Source organism: Culex quinquefasciatus, chromosome 2, assembly GCF_015732765.1.
Source record: "Culex quinquefasciatus strain JHB chromosome 2, VPISU_Cqui_1.0_pri_paternal, whole genome shotgun sequence".
Taxonomy (NCBI): Eukaryota; Metazoa; Arthropoda; class Insecta; order Diptera; family Culicidae; genus Culex; species Culex quinquefasciatus.
Window position 1 is genome coordinate 104,539,770 of NC_051862.1, and position 24,733 is coordinate 104,564,502.

A 24,733-nucleotide genomic window follows, 5' to 3' on the forward strand; every position below is an offset into this window, starting at 1 on the left:
AAAAACCCTAAAGTTTGATACCCATATTGCCCCAACTCTTATGGTTCCGCAAATGTCCTCCCATCGGAACATCCGCGGGGCCCTCCGGGTTGTGGCCACTACTGCTGAAATGTCAAATTTCATGTTCAGTATCAAAAACCTTAAAGTTTGATACCCATATTGCCCCAACTCTTATGGTTCGGCAAATGTCCCCCCATCGGAACATCCCCGGGGCCTCCGGCCACTCCGGATTGTGGCCACTACTGCCGAAACTTCAAATTTCATATCCAGTATCAAAAACCCTAAAGTTTGATACCCATATTGCCCCAACTCTTATGGTTCGGCAAATGTCCCCCCATCGGAACATCCCCGGCCTCCGGCCACTCCAGGTGGTGGCCACTACTGCCAAAATGTCAAATTTCATATCCAGTATCAAAAACCCTACAGTTTGATACCCATATTGCCCCAACTCTTATGGTTCCGCAAATGTCCCCCCATCGGAACATCCGCGGGGCCCTCCGGATTGTGGCCACTACTGCTGAAATGTCAAATTTCATGTTCAGTATCAAAACCTTAAAGTTTGATACCCATATTGCCCCAACTCTTATGGTTCGGCAAATGTCCCCCCATCGGAACATCCCCGGGGCCTCCGGCCACTCCGGATTGTGGCCACTACTGCCGAAACTTCAAATTTCATATCCAGTATCAAAAACCCTAAAGTTTGATACCCATATTGCCCCAACTCTTATGGTTCGGCAAATGTCCCCCCATCGGAACATCCCCGGGGCCTCCGGCCACTCCAGGTGGTGGCCACTACTGCCAAAATGTCAAATTTCATATCCAGTATCAAAAACCCTAAAGTTTGATACCCATATTGCCCCAACTCTTATGGTTCCGCAAATGTCCCCCCATCGGAACATCCGCGGGGCCCTCCGGATTGTGGCCACTACTGCTGAAATGTCAAATTTCATGTTCAGTATCAAAAACCTTAAAGTTTGATACCCATATTGCCCCAACTCTTATGGTTCGGCAAATGTCCCCCTATCGGAAAATCCCCGGGGCCTCCGGCCGCTCCAGGTGGTGGCCACTACTGCCAAAATTTCAAATTTCATGTGCAGTATCAAAAACCCTACAGTTTGATACCCATATTGCCCCAACTCTTATGGTTCGGCAAATGTCCCCCCATCGGAACATCCCCGGGGCCTCCGGCCACTCCAGGTGGAGGCCACTACTGCCAAAATGTCAAATTTCATGTGCAGTATCAAAAACCCTACAGTTTGATATCCATATTGCCCAACTCTTATGGTTCGGCAAATGTCCCCCCATCGGAACATCCCCGGGGCCTCCGGCCACTCCGGATTGTGGCCACTACTGCCGAAACTTCAAATTTCATATCCAGTATCAAAAACCCTAAAGTTTGATAAGCATATTGCCCCAACTCTTATGGTTCCGCAAATGTCCCCCCATCGGAACATCCGCGGGGCCTCCGGCCACTCCAGGTGGTGGCCACTACTGCCGAAATGTCAAATTTCATATCCAGCATCAAAAACCCTAAAGTTTGATACCCATATTGCCCCAACTCTTATGGTTCCGCAAATGTCCCCCCATCGGAACATCCGCGGGGCCCTCCGGATTGTGGCCACTACTGCTGAAATGTCAAATTTCATGTTCAGTATCAAAAACCCTAAAGTTTGATACCCATATTGCCCCAACTCTTATGGTTCGGCAAATGTCCCCCTATCGGAAAATCCCCGGGGCCTCCGGCCACTCCAGGTGGTGACCATTACTGCCAAAATGTCAAATTTCATGTGCAGTATCAAAAACCCTACAGTTTGATACCCATATTGCCCCAACTCTTATGGTTCGGCAAATGTCCCCCCATCGGAACATCCGCGGGGCCTCCGGCCACTCCGGATTGTGACCACTATTGCCGAAATGTCAAATTTCATATCCAGTATCAAAAACCCTAAAGTTTGATAAGCATATTGCCCCAACTCTTATGGTTCCGCAAATGTCCCCCCATCGGAACATCCGCGGGGCCTCCGGCCACTCCAGGTGGTGGCCACTACTGCCGAAATGTCAAATTTCATATCCAGCATCAAAAACCCTAAAGTTTGATACCCATATTGCCCCAACTCTTATGGTTCCGCAAATGTCCCCCCATCGGAACATCCGCGGGGCCCTCCGGATTGTGGCCACTACTGCTGAAATGTCAAATTTCATATCCAGTATCAAAAACCCTAAAGTTTGATAAGCATATTGCCCCAACTCTTATGGTTCGGCAAATGTCCCCCCATCGGAACATCCCCGGGGCCTCCGGCCACTCCAGGTGGTGGCCACTACTGCCAATATGTCAAATTTCATGTGCAGTATCAAAAACCCTACAGTTTGATACCCATATTGCCCCAACTCTTATGGTTCGGCAAATGTCCCCCCATCCGAACATCCCCGGGGCCTCCGGCCACTCCGGATTGTGGCCACTACTGCCGAAACTTCAAATTTCATATCCAGTATCAAAAACCCTAAAGTTTGATACCCATATTGCCCCAACTCTTATGGTTCGGCAAATGTCCCCCCATCGGAACATCCCCGGGGCCTCCGGCCACTCCAGGTGGTGGCCACTACTGCCAAAATGTCAAATTTCATGTCCAGTATCAAAAACCCTACAATTTGATACCCATATTGCCCCAACTCTTATGGTTCGGCAAATGTCCCCCTATCGGAACATCCCCGGGGCCTCCGGCCACTCCAGGTGGTGGTCACTACTGCCGAAATGTCAAATTTCATATCCAGTATCAAAAACCGGTCCCGGCAAGCTCGCTCAGGGCGAGTCGTAGAAATTACACTCCAAATTCATCCAATCGTCGAACAGGTCAATTCTACACTCCCAAAAGCACCCCAAAGTAAAGCCCAAAACAATAGAACCAAGGGACATTTAAATCTAATTGAGAACTAAGTTAAGAATCAATTCTCATCTCACGACTTACTAAAACACTCGTCTGAAGATTGGTTTTGACAAAGAACTTTGTCCTAAGGGCTCTATTCTGGTGAGGTGTCAATCCAGAAAAACGAAAAATGTCGCGCGTTACGAAAATGTTGCATGCTTGGTACTGCGGAAGGGGTCAGCAACGAATGAAGTGTGGCAACAATGGTGCAACATTCTCGCGTGACAGTTCCAAGCAAGCAGGAGACGAGGCAAAAATTGCACCATGTTGCCACATTTCATGCGGACTATATAAGCTAACAGATAGCCTCTGAACAGTTAGTTTTGACCGAAAATCCGTCAGAGACGGATCGACGGTGGTAATTTTATTGCTCACACACACATACACACATTGAAAGACACAGGTTGTGCACCACCTTGGGAGGAATTCGGTTCTAAAGAACATTGTAAGAACGGTCACTCGGAAACCAGAATGATTCAAGGCAATGGGGTTGGGACCAAACTGGTAGGATATTGGCCACACCCGGAGTGGCCATGGCCCTGAGGGAAGGTTCTACCGGGGGGACATTTATCGAACCATACGACTTTGGGCAATATGGGTATCAAAATTCATGGTTTTTGATACTGGTGATGAAAATGGCCATTTTGACAGGATTGGCCACACCCGGAGTGGCCATGGCCCTGAGGGAAGGTTCTACCGGGGGGACATTTATCGAACCATACGTTTTGGGACAATATGGGTGTTAAAATTCATGGTTTTTGATACTGGTGATGAAAATGGCTATTTTGACAGGATTGGCCACACCCGGAGTGGCCATGGCCCTGAAGGAAGGTTCTACCGGGGGAACGTTTATCGAACCATACGACTTGGGGCAATATGGGTATCAAAATTCATGGTTTTTGATACTGGTGATGAAAATGGCCATTTTGACAGGATTGGTCACACCCGGAGTGGCCATGGCCCTGAGGGAAGGTTCTACCGGGGGGACGTTTATCGAACCATACGACTTTGGGCAATATGGGTATCAAAATTCATGGTTTTTGATACTGGTGATGAAAATGGCCATTTTGACAGGATTGGCCACACCCGGAGTGGCCTGGCCCTGAGGGAAGAATCTACCGGGGGGACATTTATCGAACCATACGACTTGGGGCAATATTGGTATCAAAATTCATGGTTTTTGATACTGGTGATGAAAATGGCCATTTTGACAGGATTGGCCACACCCGGAGTGGCCATGGCCCTGAGGGAAGGTTCTACCGGGGGGACATTTATCGAACCATACGACTTAAGTCAATATGGGTATCAAAATTCATGGTTTTTGATACTGGTGATGAAAATGGCCATTTTGACAGGATTGGCCACACCCGGAGTGGCCATGGCCCTGAGGGAAGGTTCTACCGGAGGGACATTTATCGAACCATACGACTTGGGGCAATATGGGTATCAAAATTCATGGTTTTTGATACTGGTGATGAAAATGGTTATTTTGACAGGATTGGCCACACCCGGAGTGGCCATGGCCTGAGGGAAGGTTCTACCGGGGGGACATTTGAATCATACGACTTGGGGCAATATGGGTATCAAAATTCCTGGTTTTTGATACTGGTGATGAAAATGGCCATTTTGACAGGATTGGCCACACCCGGAATGGCCATGGCCCTGAGGGAAGGTTCTACCGGGGGGGACATTTATCGAACTATACGACTTGGGGCAATATGGGTATCAAAATTCATGGTTTTTGGTACCGTCCCAAGTCGTATGGTTCGATAAATGTCCCCGGTAGAACCTTCCCAGGGCCATGGCCACTTCGGTTGAGGCCAACCCTGCCAAAATGTCCATTTTCATTACCAGTATCAAAACCATGAATTTTGATACCCATATTGCTCCAATTTATATGGTTCGATAAATATCCCCGGTAAAACCTTCCTCAGGGCATTTGAATCAATTGATTACTCCTTTATTTGACCTCCTAGCCAAATGGTGTCTTCGGAAGAGTTGTTGAACTTGATAAGGGCTATCTTTTAAAGTTATTGACATACAGGGTGACGACCTTCCAGGGTGTCAACCAAAAACTAACTCTGTTGGATGACGTTGTAGGGCTTTGGTGTATTGCGCAAAGTTGTAGAGGAGAAAATTTCATGAAAGTTTGTCAAAGGCGCCAAATTTGTAGCTCTTAATCTACTACGTCATTTTTGCAAAAATGGTAAAAAAGCACTTTTTTTGTGATAACTTCAAATGTTAGCATTTTAGCGGCCTACTATGTTCTGAAGAGTTGTTTATGACATAAAATTACACATCTTTGCCCAAGACAGCAAAATGTTGTGAGCCTTTATTGAGGAGTTATAACCATTTTTAAGTGATTTTGAGCATATTTTTAAGTTGCAATGTTTTCGAAATGGCGAATTTTGGCGCAAAACCGAACAATGCACATGAAAGTACACACTTTCAACTACATTTTCTGAAAATATCTCCGTGTCTATCGGTGTCGATTTAGAGATACAGTGGACTCTCTCGTTGTCGATCTTCTCGATATCAATATTACTCCAGCTGTCAATAAATTTTTCAGTCCCTTCAAATAGATTGCTTTGATTTTTTGTTCTACAATTTCATAACTCCTGCTCTCGACGGTCCCTTCAATATCGACAACGAGAGAGTCCACTGTATCTCAATTTGAATTTGACGGTATTTGGATCAATTTATTTATAATTTTTAAGCGGAATCTTATTGAAACGTGGTAATAATCGGTAAATTGAAAGGGTAAATTGATCGATTTTAATATTGCTTATTGCGAGATAAAATCACGTTTCTCCTTCGCTGTGAGTGACAGGAGATTGTTGCCGCCTTATTACCGCAGTGTAAAAATCAGCAAGTTGAACTGAAATTATGGTTGATTTGGCTGTCAACTTGGTTTGTTTTCAATATTTTCCAAAAAGTCAGCTCAAAACTCCAGGCAACCTTTGACAACAGCCAAAAATTTGTTCTGCGGTTGTCTTGCGGCTGTCATGCGACCATTATCTTACGGTCGTATCACCGCACGTGAACTCTAATTATTGACGTCCGCAGTAAAACATTGTTCATGCTTAAAATTATGATACATTTTAAAATTATGAATAAATACATGTTTTTCCAAAAATAATGTAAGTGAAAATTTTAAATAATTGTTCTTATTTAAAATTAAGTATTTCCTTTTATATGTGGTCACTCTGGAAAGGTTGTCGTATTTTTCATAGACAATGTAATTTCCATAAAAACCCTTCAATTTACCGATTTTCACCATGTATTCATTATGATTTCGAATAACATTTATAAATAAATTGATTAAAAATCGGCAAATTCAAATTGAGATATCTAAAAATATATACACGGAGATATTTTCAGGAAATGTAGTTGAAAGTGTGTACTTTCAGGTGCATTGTTCGGTTTTGCGCCAAAATGCGCCATTTTGAATACATTGCAACTTGAAAATAGGCTCAAAATCACTTAAAAATGGTTATAACTCCTCAATTAAGGCTCAAAACATTTTGCTGTTTTCGGCAAAGATATGTAATTTTATGTCATAAACATCTCTTCAGAACATAGTAGGCCGCTAAAACGCTAACATTTTAAGTTATCACAAAAAAGTGCTTTTTGGACCATTTTTGCAAAACTGGCGTATATCTCGAGTAGATTAAGAGCTACAAATTTGGCACCTTCGGCCAACCTTCATGAATTTTCTCCTCTACAACTTTGCCCTACAACGTCATCCAACAAAGTTAATTATGGTAGACACCCTGGAAGGTCGTCACCCTGTATGTCAATAACTTCAAAAGATAGCCCTTATCAAGTACAACAACTCTTCCGAAGACACCATTTTGCTAGGACGTCAAATAAAAGAGTTATCAATTTATTCCTCTTAATTTTGCCATTCCGAACACTGTGCAATGGCCACTCCGGGTGTGGCCAATCCTGTCAAAATGGCCATTTTCATTACCAGTATCAAAAACCATGAATTTTGATACCCATATTGCCCCAAGTCGTATGGTTCGATAAATGCCCCCCCCGGTAGAACCTTCCCTCAGGGCCATGGCCACTCCGGGTGTGGCCAATCCTGTCAAAATGGCCATTTTCATCACCAGTATCAAAAACCATGAATTTTGATACCCATATTGCCCCAAGTCGTATGATTCGATAAATGTCCCCCCGGTAGAACCTTCCCTCAGGGCCATGGCCACTCCGGGTGTGGCCAATCCTGTCAAAATGGCCATTTTCATCACCAGTATCAAAAACCATAAATGTTGATACCTATATTGCCCCAAGTCGTATGGTTCGATAAATGTCCCCCCGGTAGAACCTTCCCTCAGGGCCATGGCCACTCCGGGTGTGGCCAATATCCTACCAGTTTGGTCCCAACCCCATTGCCTTGAATCATTCTGGTTTCCGAGTGACCGTTCTTACAATGTTCTTTAGAACCGAATTCCTCCCAAGGTGGTGCACAACCTGTGTCTTTCAATGTGTGTATGTGTGCAATAAAATTACCACCGTCGATCCGTCTCTGACGGATTTTCGGTCAAAACTAACTGTTCAGAGGCTATCTGTTAGCTTATATAGTCCGCATGAAATGTGGCAACATGGTGCAATTTTGCCTCGTCTCCTGCTTGCTTGGAACTGTCACGCGAGAATGTTGCACCATTGTTGCCACATTTCATGCGGACTATATAAGCTAACAGATAGCCTCTGAATAGTTAGTTTTGACTGAAAATCCGTCAGAGACGGATCGACGGTGGTAATTTTATTGCTCACACACACATACACAGAAAGACACAGGTTGTGCACCACCTTCTGTTCTAAAAACATTGTAAGAACGGTCACTCGAAACCAGAATGATTCAAGGCAATGGGGTTGGGACCAAACTGGTAGGATATTGGCCACACCCGGAGTGGCCATGAGGGAAGGTTTTACCGGGGACATTTATCGAACCATACGACTTGGGCAATATGGGTATCAAAATTCATGGTTTTTGATACTGGTGATGAAAATGGCCATTTTGGGACCCCGGAGTGGCCATGGCCCTGAGGGAAGGTTCTACCGGGGGACATTTATCGAACCATACGACTTGGGCAATATGGGTATCAAAATTCATGGTTTTGATACTGATGATGAAAATGGCCATTTTGACAGGATTGGCCACACCCGGAGTGGCCATGGCCCTGAGGGAAGGTTCTGGGGGACATTTATCGAACCATACGACTTTGGGCAATATGGGTATCAAAATTCATGGTTTTTGATACTGGTGATGAAAATGGCCATTTTGATAGGATTGGCCACACCCGGAGTGGCCATGGCCCTGAGGGAAGGTTTTACCGGGGGGACATTTATCGAACCATACGACTTGGGCAATATGGGTATCAAAATTCATGGTTTTTGATACTGGTGATGAAAATGGCCATTTTGACAGGATTGGCCACACCCGGAGTGACCATGGCCCTGAGGGAAGGTTCTACCGGGGGGACATTTATCGAACCATACGACTTTGGGCAATATGGGTATCAAAATTCATGGTTTTTGATACTGGTGATGAAAATGGCCATTTTGACAGGATTTGCCACACCTGGAGTGGCCTGGCCCTGAGGGAAGGTTCTACCGGGGGACATTTATTGAACCATACGACTTGGGGCAATATGGGTATCAAAATTCATGGTTTTTGATACTGGTGATGAAAATGGCCATTTTGACAGGATTGGCCACACCCGGAGTGGCCTGGCCCTGAGGGAAGGTTCTACCGGGGGGACATTTATCGAACCATACGACTTTGGGCAATATGGGTATCAAAATTCCTGGTTTTTGATACTGGTGATGAAAATGGCCATTTTGACAGGATTGGCCACACCCGGAGTGGCCATGGCCCTGAGGGAAGGTTCTACCGGGGGACATTTATCGAACCATACGACTTTGGGCAATATGGGTATCAAAATTCATGGTTTTTGATACTGGTGATGAAAATGGCCATTTTGATAGGATTGGCCACACCCGGAGTGGCCATGGCCCTGAGGGAAGGTTTTACCGGGGGGACATTTATCGAACCATACGACTTGGGGCAATATGGGTATCAAAATTCATGGTTTTTGATACTGGTGATGAAAATGGCCATTTTGACAGGATTGGCCACACCCGGAGTGGCCATGGCCCTGAGGGAAGGTTTTAACGGGGGGACATTTATCGAACCATACGACTTGGGGCAATATGGGTATCAAAATTCATGGTTTTCGATACTGGTGATGAAAATGGCCATTTTGACAGGATTGGCCACACCCGGAGTGGCCATGGCCCTGAGGGAAGGTTCTACCGGGGGGACATTTATCGAACCATACGACTTTGGGCAATATGGGTATCAAAATTCATGGTTTTTGATACTGGTGATGAAAATGGCCATTTTGATAGGATTGGCCACACCCGGAGTGGCCATGGCCCTGAGGGAAGGTTTTACCGGGGGGACATTTATCGAACCATACGACTTGGGGCAATATGGGTATCAAAATTCATGGTTTTTGATACTGGTGATGAAAATGGCCATTTTGACAGGATTGGCCACACCCGGAGTGGCCATGGCCCTGAGGGAAGGTTCTACCGGGGGGACATTTATCGAACCATACGACTTGGGGCAATATGGGTATCAAAATTCCTGGTTTTTGATACTGGTGATGAAAATGGCCATTTTGACAGGATTGGCCACACCCGGAGTGGCCATGGCCCTGAGGGAAGGTTTTACCGGGAGGACATTTATCGAACCATACGACTTGGGGCAATATGGGTATCAAAATTCATGGTTTTTGATACTGGTGATGAAAATGGCCATTTTGACAGGATTAGCCACACCCGGAGTGGCCATGGCCCTGAGGGAAGGTTTTACCGGGGGGACATTTATCGAACCATACGACTTGGGGCAATATGGGTATCAAAATTCCTGGTTTTTGATACTGGTGATGAAAATGGCCATTTTGACAGGATTGGCCACACCCGGAGTGGCCATGGCCCTGAGGGAAGGTTTTACCGGGGGGACATTTATTGAACCATACGACTTGGGGCAATATGGGTATCAAAATTCATGGTTTTTGATACTGGTGATGAAAATGGCCATTTTGATAGGATTGGCCACACCCGGAGTGGCCATGGCCCTGAGGGAAGGTTCTACCGGGGGACATTTATCGAACCATACGACTTTGGGCAATATGGGTATCAAAATTCATGGTTTTTGATACTGGTGATGAAAATGGCCATTTTGACAGGATTGGCCACACCCGGAGTGGCCATGGCCCTGAGGGAAGGTTTTACCGGGGGGACATTTATCGAACCATACGACTTGGGGCAATATGGGTATAAAAATTCATGGTTTTTGATACTGGTGATGAAAATGGCCATTTTGACAGGATTGGCCACACCCGGAGTGGCCATGGCCCTGAGGGAAGGTTCTACCGGGGGGACATTTATCGAACCATACGACTTGGGGCAATATGGGTATCAAAATTCCTGGTTTTTGATACTGGTGATGAAAATGGCCATTTTGACAGGATTGGCCACACCCGGAGTGGCCATGGCCCTGAGGGAAGGTTTTACCGGGGGGACATTTATCGAACCATACGACTTGGGGCAATATGGGTATCAAAATTCATGGTTTTCGATACTGGTGATGAAAATGGCCATTTTGACAGGATTGGCCACACCCGGAGTGGCCATGGCCCTGAGGGAAGGTTCTACCGGGGGGACATTTATCGAACCATACGACTTTGGGCAATATGGGTATCAAAATTCATGGTTTTTGATACTGGTGATGAAAATGGCCATTTTGACAGGATTAGCCACACCCGGAGTGGCCATGGCCCTGAGGGAAGGTTCTACCGGGGGACATTTATCGAACCATACGACTTTGGGCAATATGGGTATCAAAATTCATGGTTTTTGATACTGGTGATGAAAATGGCCATTTTGACAGGATTGGCCACACCCGGATTGGCCAGTGCCTTGGGGAAGGTTCTACCGGGGATACATTTATCGAACCATACGACTTTGGGCGATATGGGTATCAAAATTCATGGTTTTTGATACTGGTGATGAAAATGGCCATTTTGATAGGATTTGCCACACCCGGAGTGGCCATGGCCCTGAGGGAAGGTTTTACCGGGGGGACATTTATCGAACCATACGACTTGGGGCAATATGAGTATCAAAATTCCTGGTTTTTGATACTGGTGATGAAAATGGCCATTTTGACAGGATTGGCCACACCCGGAGTGACCATGGCCCTGAGGGAAGGTTTTACCGGGGGGACATTTATCGAACCATACGACTTGGGGCAATATGGGTATCAAAATTCATGGTTTTCGATACTGGTGATGAAAATGGCCATTTTGACAGGATTGGCCACACCCGGAGTGGCCATGGCCCTGAGGGAAGGTTCTACCGGGGGGACATTTATTGAACCATACGACTTGGGGCAATATGGGTATCAAAATTCATGGTTTTTGATACTGGTGATGAAAATGGCCATTTTGACAGGATTGGCCACACCCGGAGTGGCCATGGCCCTGAGGGAAGGTTTTACCGGGTGACATTTATCGAACCATACGACTTTGGGCAATATGGGTATCAAAATTCATGGTTTTTGATACTGGTGATGAAAATGGCCATTTTGACAGGATTGGCCACACCCGGATTGGCCAGTGCCTTGGGGAAGGTTCTACCGGGGATACATTTATCGAACCATACGACTTTGGGCGATATGGGTATCAAAATTCATGGTTTTTGATACTGGTGATGAAAATGGCCATTTTGACAGGATTTGCCACACCTGGAGTGGCCATGGCCCTGAGGGAAGGTTCTACCGGGGGACATTTATTGAACCATACGACTTGGGGCAATATGGGTATCAAAATTCATGGTTTTTGATACTGGTGATAAAAATGGTTCTACCGGTGCCATTGATTGAATAAATTTAATTCGAATTAATTATTCAGGTTCAAATAAATAGGCAAAGAATTAAAAAATATAAATAAAAATAGCATGATTTTTAGAGTTTTGTACAAAGTTCTTTGTCATATTGGTCATGTAGAACATAACCACCTGCACCTTTTTGTATTTCAGGACTGAAAGGGTGAATTTCAACGGCGCGACGCGTCGTCTTCTAGGGGTACGGTTTGGCTTTTTTTTCTGTTTGAGTATTAAGACACGGAATCCTGATTACGAGGACTATTGTATCGTGTTACCCATTTTTACTGTTATTAAGCATTTCCAGATCTATAACACAGTCCCTATTGAGAGGGAAAGTGCTGTTCCATCCAGATGCTGTAAACTCCTTTCCTTATGCCTTGTGCGCTATGTATCGCTAGAACCGCGGTGACATTTTTTTCATGTCATTTTTCAAGCTCTTCCCAGCAGCTATTATTTGCCGCGCGGGGTCTTGTAAAGACAATTGTCTTTTGCGGTGTTCCCTTTGCTCTGATCTGGACAATGCGACTGGACTGCAGTGCAATACCGATCGGCTGGGCATTATTTACATGCGAAGACACGAGGAAAGTATTTTGGGAAGAGGCGCAAAGGAATATCCCAAGATTGATCACATGCTAGAAGAGCACGTGAAGCAACCGCTTTATACTCATACGGTTGCTGCTACCTCTGAACTTAAACCTAAGGCTGCCACCCTGAGAAGAACCCATGACTTTCCGCTTATGAGGCGAAACCCGTAACCATTCGGCCACAGGAGGTTGGCTACGGTTTGGCTTGCAGCCGTATAACACCTTTCGATTTTGGTAAATCTCCTACTAGCTGGTTTTTCTGTTCGCTTACAGCGGTTTAGTGTATGTACGGTAGTTGCTTCCTAGTCTAGCTTCACGAGTAGAAATGGTTGGATCTAACCTGGTAAATCGACTTCGTAGTCGGCTTCGGCGGCGGCGGCAAGGGCGGCGGTTCGTGTCTCGGCTTCGTTTGTTGGCAGCGGCTGATCAGGCTTACGCCCTCGCGCACGAGGTGCGCGCGTGCACGTGGTGGTGATGGGCGGAGCTATTGGTGAGGCCCCGCCGTGTGTACCACGTGTTTCGTTGCTTCGTGGCCGCGGAGCGAATGGCCGGCAATTGGCGACCGGGCGATTCCTCCTGGAAGTGTGGATCTTCCTGGCCCGCAGATGCGCACACGGGTTTCGGGACCGGACCCTCCGGGTCTCCGGACCGTCCCGCAGGAACGACGTGATGTTCGTCGAACCCTGCACCTGCCCTGGACTAGCACATTCGTTAGAAGGATTAAGTCCTTCATCGAATTAACACATTAGCTAAAAATCTTCACAATCTAACAACTACACAATTATTACCTGGCCACGAGCGACGGACGTGCCGGTTCGCAGGCTGTACTACAGTCTTCCAGCGCTGCCGCTACGCAATCCTAAATAGTACAATAAGATTACACACACACGAGGTCGGGGCAAGCACATTTCTCCTACTCACGAACAACGCAGCGAATCGATGCACTGGGCCTAACAAGACGTTCCAATTTCCACTTGGGGGATTCGATTCTACTGATGCCAATTAGCGTTGTTGCGGGCTAAGTCGTTAGCCGTACTTACATTACCTGTACGGTTAACTAGCGGTGTTAGCGGTGTTTGTTCGGGCCAATCAAAGAAGCAGACTTAGTTCGTACTGTGGTTCAGCTCAAAGCTAAAAAGGGAGATTTATTAGTTGCTGTGTCTTCATGTCGGTAAATTTCATATTTACATTTAGTGCCCTTTTCAAGTTCGTCCACTAAACAGAAAGAACTCTTCGATTCGCGCAATCCTAGGTAGAATCCATCCATCCTCTTCGGAGGGTGTAGCTATGCCGTTAGGCCTCGTGAGAAAGGCCCCCGTTACGGTGTCGAGAGAAAACCGGAGCTGGGTCTCGGTAGCTTCAAGGTGGCAGCCCCACCCCGAGACTAGGTATCGCAGCCCCAATCCGGCTGCATACCGAAAATAACAACATTACGAACAATCCATCCATCGTTGAGCGAGGCAGCGCCGAGTTCCTCCTCCGTTGGCAGGCTCGCTTCCAGCTGCTGCACGTAGTGCTGAGCCGCAGCCGTGTCCTGCAGCCGCTCGGTGTTGAACGGCGGTGGGAGCCGGCTCCGTCGTCGGTGGTACGTCGTCGACAGTTTTGAGTGCATGCTTGCACCCACCAGGTAGTGGTCCGAGTGGTGGTCTCAGCTAACTGCGATCGGTGGCGCGAAATGCACCGATGCGCCATGTATGTTCCATGTAGTTTAGAGTAATTATCGTCAGATCCCAATAAAGTGTCCGTTGAAGAAGATCGTTCCGTGTACGAGTAGAGCAAATAAAGTTCGTTTTGTTTCTACGCTCGCGTTTCAATTTGTCTGGAACTCTCCAGAGTGATCCGGCCCCATCCGGTTCTGTACATTTTGGATCCGGAACAAACGGCATAGACCTAGGCACGAAAAGGACACCGATTGGAAACTCGGAACATGGAACTGCAGATCGCTACGTTTCGATGGGTATGAGTACGCTCTGTTGAACGAGCTCAAACCCCGCAACTTCGATGTTGTAGCACTGCAGGAGATGTGCTGGAAGGGAGCGAAGATGTGGGAGGATGATGCTTTGGAGCTCACCATGTACCAGAGCGGCGGAGCCGAAAACAAGCTGGGAACCGGCTTCATAGTGTTGGGCAAGATGCGGAGTCGTGTGATAGATTGGGAGCCGATCGACGACCGGATGTGTAGGTTGAGGATTAAAGGCCGTTTCTTCAACTATCACATCTTCAACGTACATTGCCCACACGAGGAATCATCCGATGCCGAGAAGGAAGCGTTCTACGCGAAGCTGGAGCAGAAGTTCGACAGCTGCCCGCAGAGGGACGTCAAGATCGTCATCGGAGATATGAACGCCCGCATAGGAAGGGAGGAGATGTACAAGCCGGTGATCGGGCCGAATAGCCTGCACACCGTCACCAACGACAACGGCCAGCGGTGCATCAACTTCGCAGCCTCCCGCGGTATGGTGGTACGGAGCACATTCTTCCCCCGGAAAGACATCCACAAAGTCACCTGGACATCGCCTAACCAACGAACAAAAACACAAACCGACCACGTCCTCATCGACGGCCGATTCTTCTCGGACATACGGAACATCCGCACGTACCGCGGTGCGGACATCCACTCGGACCACTACCTGGTGGGTGCAAGCATGCACTCAAAACTGTCGACGACGTACCACCGACGACGGAGCCGGCTCCCACCGCCGTTCAACACCGAGCGGCTGCAGGACACGGCTGCGGCTCAGCACTACGTGCAGCAGCTGGAAGCGAGCCTGCCAACGGAGGAGGAACTCGGCGCTGCCTCGCTCAACGATGGATGGAGCAGAATTTGCTCGGCCATCGGCAGTGTCGCTGAAACCGCGCTAGGTAGTACGGTCCGAGTTGGAAAGCAGCGCTGGTTCGACGAGGAGTGACAACGGCTACTTGACGAGAAAAAAGCAGCTTATGCGGTGAAGCTGAGAGCCGCAACTGATGAGAACGTGGCTAGATATAAACAAGCGCTGAAACAGCAGAGAACGGTCTTCAAGCTCAAGAAGCGCCAGCTGGAAGATCGCGATCGCGCCGAAATGGAGCAGCTGTTCCGGCAGAACGAGACGCGAAAGTTCTACGAGAAGGTTAACCGGTCCCGCAAAGGCTATGCGCCGCAAGCCAACACTTGTCGGGACGCCGAGGGAAACCTTCTTATGGACAAAGGCGAGGTGTTGAACAGGTGGCAGCAGTTCTTCAACGAGCACCTCAACGGCGATGTAGCGCATGGAGACGGCTTTGAAGCCCAACTTGGACCGCCCGCTGCTGACCAACAGTTCCCGGCACCTGATCTGGAGACGGTGAAGAAGGAGATCAGGCAGCTGAAGAACAACAGGGCCGCCGGTAAAGATCGGTTACCCGGTGTGCTCTTCAAATATGGAGGAGAGCAGTTGGCGAGGGCGATCCACTTGGTGATTTCGAAGATCTGGAGGGAGGAGAAACTACCAGAAGAATGGATGGATGGTGCCGTGTGTCCCATCTACAAAAAGGGCGATAAGCTGGACTGCGGCAACTACCGCGGCATCACGCTTATCAACGCGGCCTATAAAATCCTCTCCCAGATCCTCTGCCGTCTGCTGACACCGTACGCACGGAGGTTCGTGGGCCCCTATCAAGCGGGGTTTACTGGCGCTCGAGCCACCACGGACCAAATTTTCTCGCTCCAGCAGATCCTCGAGAAATGCCGTGAGTACAACGTGCCCACACATCACATCTTCATCGATTTCAAGGCAGCGTACGATACAGTCGACCGCGAACAGCTATGGCAGATCATGCACGAGAACGGATTTCCGGACAAACTGACTCGGCTGATCAAGGCTACCTTGGATCGTGTGATGTGTCACGTGCGAGTGGCAGGGGAGTTAGCGGACCCCTTCCAATCGCATCAAGGGTTACGACAAGGTGACGGCTTATCCAATGCGCTGTTTAACATCGGACTTGAGGGAGTTGTGCGAAGAGCGGGCATAGATACGAGAGGCACGATTTGCAACAGAACAATCCAACTTCTTGCTTATGCGGACGACATTGACATTATAGCGAGAGACCTAGAGACGGTGAAAAGGGTTTACACCGCCTTAAAGACGCAAGCAAGACGAATTGGATTGGCCATGAATACGACGAAAACAAAGTACATGAAAGGGAGGGGCTCAAAGGACGTTGACCCCCCAAGACTCACCCCTTTAGCTGTGGATGGCGATGTGCTGGAGGAGGTGAGCGAATTCGTGTACTTGGGATCGCTGGTAACGGCCGACAACGACACCAGCTTAGAGATCCGGACTCGTATCCAGTCCGCGAATCGCGCCTACTTTGGATTACGGAAAACCTTGACATCTGATCGAGTGCAACGCGCCACGAAGCTGACCCTGTACAAGACACTGATTAGACCGGTTGCCCTCTATGGCCATGAGACCTGGACGCTGCGGCAAGAGGACGAACGAGCCCTTGGAGTTTTCGAACGGAAGGTGCTGCGAACGATCTACGGTGGAGTACGTACAGCTCAGAACGAGTGGCGAAGGCGCATGAACCACGAACTGCACGCGCTGCTGGGAGAACCGACAATCGTCACCCTGGCGAGAATCGGGAGGCTCAGGTGGGCCGGCCATGTCGCGAGGATGGACGAAGACCATCCTATCAGGATGCTCTTTGACCGCGCGCGACCGGATGGCGGCACAGGCCGACGAGCAGGAGCACTGCGTGCACGATGGGGAAATCAGATCGAGGCGGACCTAAGAAAGATCTGCAACCTAGGAGACTGGCGAGCTGCAGCCCAGAACCGAGCAACATGGAACAACCTTCTTGATACAGCACGAGCACCGCGTATGGTGTTCTAAGCTGATTAGTATGGTATGTATGTAGGTAGAATCTATAAATTCAATTTTAATTCTAATTAGCTAGTTCAAGAAAAATGCAAATAATTCATACCTTTAGATTAGTAATTCTACTGCTGTTTCGATTGCGTATGTGCGTTCGATTAGGTGAAATTGCACTGTGATAACAAACGACCCTGACAAGTCACACTGACGTTCTTCTCCCTACCAGAAACTAAAGCTCATGTATAGCCAGTGGCTCTAGCCCCAACGGGGGTATCGTCAGCGCAGATTGGTACTAACATTCTCCCCTCGTGTCGCCGGAAGTGTTCCTTCGGCGTCACCAACATTTCCTACATCCAGCAATGCCAATCTGGCGACTGCGCGACTTGGTAGAATCCCTTTAGCTGTTTGCACATCTACCCGTCGTACACGCCCGTCCTTGCCCGGATACGTCCGCAAAACTCGTCCTCTTTGCCAGCGATTTCGCGTTCCCTCATCTACGACGACCACAAGATCTCCTTCTCTGAGCGGCCGCGTTTCCTCGAACCATTTCGATCGTCTTGATAAAGTTGGCAAATATTCCCTTACCCACCGTCGCCAAAACTCATCTAAGGCGTGCTGGATCTGGTTCCAGCTGTTCCTCAAAGCCGCGCCTTCGCACATCGGATCCTTCACCGGCTGTTGAACCCCGCTCGAACTCATGAGTAAAAAATGATTCGGCGTGAGCGATTCCTGATCGGCGCCTTCTAAAGGGATAAACGTAAGTGGGCGGGAATTCACCATGTGCTCCGCCTCTGTTAACATGGTCACCATCGATTCCTCGTCCAATTTGCGCTCCAACGGTATCGCTCCTAGCGCAGCTTTTACGGAACGCACCATCCTCTCCCACGAGCCTCCCATGTGCGGTGCCGCGGGGGGATTGAAACGCCACTGAGTATGAGCATCGGTGAACGTACTGGCCAGCTCCTTGTTGATGCTCAAACTTATTTCCTTCGTTAACTCACTGCTAGCTCCTTGGAAGTTGGTTCCTCGGTCCGAATAGATTTCTTGAGGTGCCCTCTACGCGCGATGAACCTCCGAACTGCCTTTTGAACGACTCCGTCGAAAGGTTTGCAACGATCTCAAGATGGACAGCTCTGATCGTCAGGCAGGTGAAAAGCGCAACCCATCTTTTTGTAATACTGCGCCCCGTCTTGATCAGGTAGGGCCCAAAGTAGTCCACTCCGGTGAATGTAAACGGACGCAGGAATGGGGACAACCTAGCTCGCGGGAGTGGTGCCATCTGTGGTACAACTGGAGTAGACTTGTATACTTCGCACCACTTGCAGTTATTGGACACGAGCCTCACGAGCACCCGCAGCTTAGGAATGCTTAAATTCTGCCGAATTTCATTCATCACAGTTTCATTATTTGAGTGCTGGAACCGCCGATGGTAGTATTCCAGCAGTAAAGTCGTCACCGGGTGATCTCGTGGAAGAATTACTGGGTGTTTGGTTTCGTAGCCGACACATTCTGCAGCTTGTATGCGCCCACTTACGCGAAGTACTCCAGCATCGTCCAGCATGGGACAGAGTTTAACAATGTTGCTTGACCTTTCCAGGGATTCTCGCTGATCAGCTGGGACTCGTTGATTCTGATTCAAAGTGGCCACCTCGTCACGATACTCCTCAGACTGTGCAAGACGCCACAAACTCTGCTCAGCTTTCTGTAGCTCTTCTCGGGTCAGGTCGACTTGCCACGGCTTCTTCTCGCGGTTCAGCTTGCGAGCGATAAATCGCTGGACGTACGCCATGGTACGCACTAGTCGCTCCCACTTTGAAAACCTCTCCCATTTCACCGTTGGCTTCAGAACGAAATGAGCAAACACGAATGACGGTCTCAATTCTTCTGGTGCCAGCTCCACCATATCTTCGCACGGTTCCGGCCATTCCGATGGATTATCGTACACAAATTCCTGGCTCTGGTAAAAGGACTGTTGATATCCAGAGGTGGACCTTGTTTTCCCACTTGGTAGCGAGATCAGCAACGTTCAGACGGGACGGACAATACCCCACTCCGCGACCGCTGACATGGACAGTATTTCGTTCATCCGGAAGGCCACGTACGGACGGTAGCGCCGAAGATCCTTGGACCTAATCCATTGAAGGACGGTCTTTGAGTCAGTCCAGAAACGAGTTCGTGTGATAGGTAGAGAATGACCGGTCACTATGGATTTACGCAAACGAACACCCAGCACACCCGCGTTTGCTTCGAGACGCGGTATGGATAGCGGGTCCAATGGCGCCACCTTGGTTTTGCTTGCCACGAAAGCACACCGCACGGACCCTCTGTCGACAAGTCGGAAGTGTGCCACAGCAGAATAGGCCAACTCACTCGCGTTGACGAAAACATGGAGTTCTAGTGACCTCAGGCTGTCCGGGTGGTAACCAGGGAAGTAGCAACGAGGGATTTTCAAGTCCTCGATCTTGGGAAGAAGCGCAATCCATTGTTTCCAGCGTTGGACTCATAACAACGCTCAGTACACAGCAAAAAATCCGATAGTAAAATCGCATGCAAAAGCATGCACATCACCTTCGTCAAAATAAACACTTAATATTACACACTGCATGTACATTTTTTGCAAACACGAAAAAAAGGTTTCATTCGACGGGATTCAAACCCAGCACCAACAGTTAGGACTGGCGCCTTAGCCCATTCGACCATCAAACCGATGTAATGCTGAAAGGATAAACGCATATATGGGCTTGACATTTCGGTCAAGTAGGTTTCCCATACTGATGGGCTACATATTTCAGGGTGTAAAATTACATAAAATTGCATAAAATAATGCAATATTTATTTTACACCCAGGCCTTTTACACGCAGCTGGATTACTACTTTTTTAGCTGTGTAGCTGCTGCTTGGTGGGGATTTCTTCGCCGGACAGCAACAAATCGTGGTCTTCTCGGAAACTCAGGCGAAACGTAAACATGTCCTCCTCCGGCAACTACACCATACCCAGCAGGCGCTCAAAACCACAATCCTTGTCCATCACGAAACGCTTCACCGTTGTTGGATTGCACTATGGGCCATCTCCATACAAACAGGCGGCCAAATTATTTTTTTGCTTTTTAAATGTTTTTTTGATACAAATTTAGGTAATTGTGTGGTATTGAAATGATATACGTCGATTTTTATGACTTTTCATGTTTTTCAATAGTTGATTGTTTATAATAAATAGTCTTTTCATACATTTGCAAGTGAAACAGAATTGCATATATATTATATTGCAAGTTTATATTATTAAATTATGGATAAGCTCCCACCCCACTTTAAGGACACAACCCCTCCCTCCTCTTTCTTTCACCCCGCCCCCCTCTCCTCCTCCCCACCAACAAATTTTTGTTAAGCGTAATAAATTCATTTTAAGTCAAATATTTATTATTTCCTGCTGTGTGTTTCTTTTTGTGAGTCCATGCCGTATAACTTGAGACCACCCCCCATCCCCCTCCCACCCTTATGGGCATAAATTGCGAATATTTTAATTGTTAAATCAAATAACAGAAAAATTAATTTTATCCACAATATTAATTATGAAGTAAAACGATAAAATACAAACCATATTCTTAAAATTCATTTGATTATAGAGTTTGTGACAGCTTCAGGATATGTTAAAGGTACTTTTTATGATGTTTTGTACTAACCAACATAGAACTTAAATGTGGATCAGTTTCATGGATTGATCGCAGAAATTCATCATGCTAAGTCAACATTTTGCTGAATACTTTTTTCGGTATCAAACTGAGATTCTCCAGTTTCGCTTGAGAAACTTCGGTACGAATACCTTATTTTGACTAAGGTACTCAATTTTAAATGTAGGCAACAGAAAATTCCAATAAAGTCATTTCGAACTTCTTGAAACCAGGTATTGATTTTTGAAGCGACGATGCCCACTAAGTAGGTAGCAAAGCAAGTGAAATAAACGGGCGCATATGTAGATTGCAGCAAATTTTGATAAAACGTAAATGTTCAAAATGGCATATCTCCGAAAACGCAAAAAATCGCAGGCTGGAAATTTCAGCAATGTTAGATTATAATCCAATCTTTCAAGTGATTTTAGTTTCTTGTTTAGCATCGGTTAGCAAAAAAAGTACTCGATTAACAAACACAAAAAAATATGATTTGTCAAAAAAATGCTCCAATTATTCGATGAAAACTTCAGTTTTTGGTTTGGAAACAACATTTTATCTATTAATAGTTTCAAAGCTTATCTCATTACCTTTCCAACGATGTATATTTGTCCTAATAAAACATTTAAAATGGCTGAGCTATGTTAAAATTAAACAATCAGCCTTTTTACGAAAAACGCTTGTTTTTACTCCATTTTTGACTTTCAGCTTGCGTATCTCCGTAATGAACAAACTTAGAGCTTTGAAAATTTGGATTTTTCTTAGTTAGAATGTTTACTTTCGAGAAAAAAATACCAAAAAATATTTGGAGAAGGTCACTTTTTTGAAACTTGGCCACCCAATGTACCATAGTGGATTGGCCGCTCCGATTCTCTGCAGTACCGCAGCATTGTTGGAGACCCAGTTTCGGATGTGGAACCCGGCTCTAGAGTGAACTTCGGCAACCTCCAGCGCAATCTCTGCCGCCTCCTCTGCTGTGTCGACGCTATCCAGGTAGTCGTTGATAAATGCTTTGTCCGGATTGCATTTGCTGCCCTGGGGTAATCTATTTCGTACTGAGTGGCATTTAGATTTTTAACGTACTGGAAATGCGCGGGTGAACAGCTGGCACCGAAAATGGCAACGTCGGTTACCATTGTTTCCAACGGCTTTTCAGGGGAATCCCGCCAATAGAACAGCTGGGCACTTCGATCTGCTTCGCGTATCCGAACCTGGTGGAACATGGCCTCAATGTCACCGCCAATCGCTACCTGCCTTTCCCGGAACTTGAAGAGCACGGACAGCAGAGGTGAAAGCAAGTCGGGTCCCTTGAGCAGCATCGAATTAAGCGAAACTCCGTCGACCTTCGCCGCCGCATCCCAAATGAGGCGAACTTTCCCGGGTTTATTCGGGTTGATCACCAGACCAAGTGGCAGATACCAGGTTCGGCGTGGGTCAAAACGCTGCAGCTCCTCTGGTGTAGCTTTGTGAGCAAAACCCTTGTGCTGAAAATCTGCTATCTGCTTCTGAACGTTGTCGTACAGCACGGGGTCTCTCAGCAAACGTTTTTCTAGACACTTCATCCGTTTTTCAGCCATCGCTCTATTGTCAGGAAACTCGATGTAGTCGTGCCTCCAGAGAAGTCCTGTTTCAAACCGGCCGCTTGCCGTCCGCTTGGTGGTCTCTGTTAGCATTTTTATTGCTCGTTGCTCGTCGGGACCAACGGCACCAGGTGCAGCTATAACGCCTAGACTTTCGACAGCGAAGAAGCTTCGCACGTACTCGTGGAGTTCGTCGCCGGTCGGGCTTCCGTGGATGTGCATCTGCCGGTGTAGGAAGGGCGCCTCACGCCCCGGGATAGCTCCGTAAACTGCCCAGCCAAGACGGGTTTTCGTGGCGATTGGTTCGCCTTCTCTGCCTTCACGTAGCTTCAGGGGGGGCATCAGGTGTAAGTTGTTCAGCCCGATTAGTACACCAGGAACCGCGGACATCAGGTTTTGTACAGGAAGACTTCGCAAGTAATCGTACTTGGCCGCCATCGCCTCGAAATTCATCGACTGGTCTGGCAATCCCAATCCTTCGACGGTGTAAACTACTTTCGCTTTAAGTCGATTGGTGTTGTTGACCCCGGAAATCTCCAGATCTACCAGTTGTGTGTTCGAGATGTTTTTCTTGATGCCACCGGTCCAGTGGATACAGAGAGAGGAATCTTCTCCTGCAATTCCCAGCTTGTTCGCAATCGATCTCTCCACAAGGGTCACCGAAGATCCGTCATCCAAGAAGGCAAACGTGTCAACCTGCCCCCGCGCTCCGTACAGCGTGACTGGCAAGATTCGGGGGTCGTCGGATTTGGCTGGCGGTGAATCGTGACCGTGGCGTTCGTCGGCTCGGTACGTTGAGGTTCTACCGGTGGGTGATCGTAATGCAGAAGTCGATGGTGTCTTTTTTGACAACCGTTCACCCCGCAGGTTTCAGCGTTGCACGGCCAACGGGAGTGCGGAGTCAAACAACGTCGACAAAGCTTTTTCGCTTTAACCACCTTCCAGCGATCATCCAAACTCAGATCCTTGAATTGTATACAGTCCTTCGCAGAGTGACCTTCGACGCCGCAAGCCGGACACGCCTTATGGGTTTCGATCTTGTTGACAACGTTCAATCGCTCCTTTGGCTGGTCTCTACCTTCACCGTCGCTTGTCTCTTCTTGTTCAGAGTGCGCGTTGACAAATCCTTTTTCCTTAGATTTTTGACGCTCGTCCCGACCAGCTCTAGGGGCCGTAGACAGTACGGTAACTCCACTCGTCGCCGTCGTAATCTGAGACATGTAAGACCCAAAGGAATTCAGGTCTACCTATTGATGTTGTTCTGCTGCTGATTTAGCATCTCGTTGAACTGGTTTATCAAGTCCTCTTGAAATTCGTCAAATCGCTTCTGGTGGTTTTGGTTTTCGGCCAGGACACGATCCTTCTCTCTAATCAGCTCCAGTCTTTCCTGCTCTGCACGTTGCAGTTGATGTTTCAGCTTTTGTTCTTGTTCGCGTTGTAGGTTCTGGTCCTGTTTACGTTGATCTTCCAATCGTGCAAGCTTCTCAGCTAATGCTTTATCAGCCAGTTGACGGCCGACATCATCCGGCTTGTTAGCTGGTGGCTTCCGATTTATTTGATCCAGCCAGTTTTCGTACAGCGTAGTCGGTTTGAACAATTTCCCAACGGCTCCTTTCGAGAAAGGATTGTTCCGAGGTTTGTCCGGAACTTCGGGAATCGAATCGAGGTCCAGTTGGCCCGGAGGTTTGTTTGGATCAGGACCGCTGATTCCTCCAGCTGGAAGCTTTGCAAGTTGTGCCAGGTCGTCTACAGGTTTGCTCTCATTAACCGGTGTAGATGTGAGTCCCGCGTTGAGCCGGCCGACCGGATTACCGCTCAATAAGTTCACGGAATCGGCAGGGTCGGATTTACCGGCTTTTCCCTGTGTCTCGATCCAGTTGAGAACTCTATTTGGCGTAGTTCGGTTACTACGACCGCTGCTGCGTGACTTGACATCATCTCTTTGGCTCATAAGATCGTATCTTTTAGCAATCAACTTCTTCTTGCGTTCAAGCTGCTGGGAAATCTCCTCTTCCAGTTGTATCTCCTCCTCCACTCTTCGTAGTTCCAACGAAAGCTGTGAGCTACGTAAGCTCGAAGTTGTTCCAGAGCGAGCTGAAGGGATTTTCTCTGGCGGCCCGAGAGGAATACAGGTCTTACAAATAAACGGCTGGAGATTAACGGTGGCGACGGTCACTTCCG

The 24,733-nt window shown here is 47.7% G+C and overlaps 1 protein-coding gene across 1 annotated transcript; it reads right to left on the reverse strand.

The window, feature by feature from the left end:
• Positions 1–12,904: 12,904 nt before the first annotated feature.
• LOC119766156 lies at positions 12,905–23,772 on the reverse strand. Its single transcript, XM_038250556.1, has 6 exons — positions 23,435–23,772; positions 22,084–23,354; positions 21,855–22,027; positions 18,487–19,276; positions 17,893–18,317; positions 12,905–13,171 (listed from the first exon to the last, which is right to left on the reverse strand). The coding sequence occupies exons 1-6, from the start codon at positions 23,770–23,772 to the stop codon at positions 12,905–12,907; spliced, it is 3,264 nt and encodes a 1,087-aa protein (XP_038106484.1).
• Positions 23,773–24,733: the final 961 nt, after the last annotated feature.